Consider the following 2,823-nt stretch of genomic DNA (forward strand, 5'->3'; position numbering starts at 1 on the left):
GTATATATATATATATTATGCAGAGTCTCCAGGCCAGTAGACTGAGAGACAGCTCCATCCACCAGGCTATAAGAATGCTCAACTCACTCCCTGCCTGCAGCACACTGTACTCGAGCACACTAACCCTGCTCCGTTTGATACAGTACTGGACATTTTGGAAGTACGTGACTTTTGCACATATCGTACTACCGCTATACCCTCCCCAGCCCCACCCCGCTCCCTCAACTGTGAGAATTGTATGCACACATCGCTTTGACACTCATATGCATCCTTCACATTACTTTTACCAGCATTAAGCTTCTATTCCACTATAATTGKAATATTCAACTTTTTCTTGTATAAAGATCTTTATTTTTGCACTACTGAGTACCCCTCCACTTCCTGTTATTTTTGTGTTGATGTCACAAATTCATCTGTATCTGTGTCCATATTGTATTACACATTTATTGTCACTTTTTTGTTCATTCACAATGTTATTGGATTGTGCAATTTCTGTTGATTACTTGTTTAATGTTGTAACTGGGAAAGAGAGTAACYCAATTTCAATTCTCTGTGTTTTGCACATATGAAGCATTGACAATTAAACTACTTGAATCTTGACTCATTAGCGCAACTAGTGTTTGAACATGGAACTGCATCCACCACRATCACTCCAGGGTAAAGGACAGACGAGTGACAGGACAGGGGCACTTAAGGGGGGTCAATCAGCTGGGGCCAATGCCCCTGTGACCCCGCCCCTGGGTTACAATAATTGTCGCACTGGTTAATTGTATTATTAATGGCAACGTGATGGCTAATGAGTCATATTCCATAGAAATACACAGGAATAGCTAATGACTGAGCAGTTTCACAGCAGGAAGGGTCTTCCTGTGGAGTTTGTATGTTCTCATATTTGCGTGGGTTTTCTTCAATTTCCTCTCACAATCTAAAAAGAGAATACATATCAGATTGCCTTCAGGCAAGGGCCTCGCTTGCAAGAGAGATCAGTGATTTGTYATTTGCCTGGTTAAATAAAGGTTAATAAATAAATACAGTACAGGCAGAGCACTGGTCCTGAGCTTGACCCAGCTTGGTGGGAGGTTCACTACAGAACACTCGTCACTTGTTTTCACCATCAGCTTGATATGCTTATTTAGGTTTCTTTTTGTCTGCGGTTTTAGGGCTGATTACACAGCATACTAAAAGCACAAGGCATTACCAAAGTGTGGCTGTGATTTGTAAACAATACACTGTGTAGCACCTAGAAAGATGGCAGCCACAAATCTTGCTTAGATCTATCCATGGCCATTTCACTGTACCTCTGTTACACTGAGATCATGCAAATGCTATTTTATTTGTACATACATACATACATACACACAAACACACACTTTTTTTTTCAAAATCATTTCATTACAGCAGRAGCTCACTCTGATGTTGGCCCCTCTCAGACATTACCCATGTGTCTGGTCAGAAACTGAAAGTAAGTGGGACAATTATTGAATGTTTYATAGACAGGAAAAACAGGTAAATTAACAGAGTGCTAAACTGGCTTATTAGTAAATATGTTCAATGATAAAACAAAAACAGTATCCAGTATCTTTCATTAAGTGCTTTTATTCAGAACAGAAGTACAAAATCATAAGAGAACACATCAGGAATGTGGCTAACAGGTTTTGCAGAGTTTTGCTTGCGTTTCCAGATTTCTTTGATCCAGTTTTATTTATTTTAGTTTGTAGAAAGAAAACTCCTAGCATTAAAACAGACAAACAGCAACTTGGTATTTCATGAAAGCTCTGTGACAGTAAAACAATTGTTCGTTAAGAACTCGACAGCAAACAAACTGCAGCTTTGATGAGTCGTCAGTGTTAATGCTGCTTTCACCTGGTAATCAAAATTAAAAGTTCTAAAATACAAATCTACCCATTTAAAATACTGCTTTAATTTACCTTCATAGCACAGCCTGTTAAATCACAAACCTAAGCTTTAAATGATAAATAGCCCAGGATTAAAGAGATGCATAGCTCTGACAATCATTCTACAGTTAAATGCTTTCTACTCCATCTGATGTGGGTTTTGGCATCAGGCCACACAGTGAAAACGAAGCCCCTGTTTTGTTTTTGTTTGTTTTGGTCTCGGTAGGTCAGGCAGCAGCGAGGACTCAGTATGTGAGTGGACTCAGGATGAAAAGGCGGTCTTCTTCCTTCCTGATCCACTTCAGCAGTTTGATGACCGCAGACACGGCCAAGGCCTTGGTTGCCAGAGGACTGAAGCAGAGGTAGAGCTCGAAGCCGCTTGTCACCTGAGGAGGAAAATAAAACAARAGGATGGACATAAAAATATATCATCTGTGTGGACTCAAGTAGTTTCAATCAGCAAGATGACTCACTGAAACCTAACMGACACAAAAAGCTTCCTGAACAATAAAACTTACTTGGTTTACAACAAAGAGGACAACTATTCCTCTGGCTGAAGTCTGTATTTAGTTCAGTGTTGGTGTTTTTAATAAGTAGCTAATCAAGCCTTCATTACAGGATTACTGAACTTCATTATTAAACTTGCAACTAGGGCTGGGCAATATGGCCTAAAATCAATATCACGATATATTGACCAGTTCACCTCCATAACGATAAATGCACGATAAAACTTATAACCACCTCCAACCACACACACACGGTATAATCTAGATATAACACTATACACTGTGTCTACTGTTAAGATTTTGAAAAGCTTTCTGTAGTTTATATTTGTACTTTTAGTGTTTTTAATATACTTAATAAAAAAACATTTTTGGCAAGACTTGAGTCAGATATAGTCATAAAAATATTTAAACATCTCCATAAC

The 2,823-nt window shown here is 38.7% G+C and overlaps 1 protein-coding gene across 1 annotated transcript in view; it reads right to left on the reverse strand.

The window, feature by feature from the left end:
* Window positions 1-1,576: 1,576 nt before the first annotated feature.
* Window positions 1,577-2,823, reverse strand: part of mon1a (MON1 secretory trafficking family member A) — a 13,865-nt gene continuing 12,618 nt past the window's right edge. The window contains exon 6 of the mRNA XM_014022696.1: window positions 1,577-2,281. Coding sequence (XP_013878150.1) covers window positions 2,141-2,281 — 141 coding nt within the window. The 3' untranslated portion in view covers window positions 1,577-2,140. The remainder of the gene's footprint in view (window positions 2,282-2,823) is intronic.

This window comes from Austrofundulus limnaeus, unplaced genomic scaffold, assembly GCF_001266775.1.
Source record: "Austrofundulus limnaeus strain Quisiro unplaced genomic scaffold, Austrofundulus_limnaeus-1.0 Scaffold339, whole genome shotgun sequence".
In the NCBI taxonomy this organism is placed as follows: Eukaryota; Metazoa; Chordata; class Actinopteri; order Cyprinodontiformes; family Rivulidae; genus Austrofundulus; species Austrofundulus limnaeus.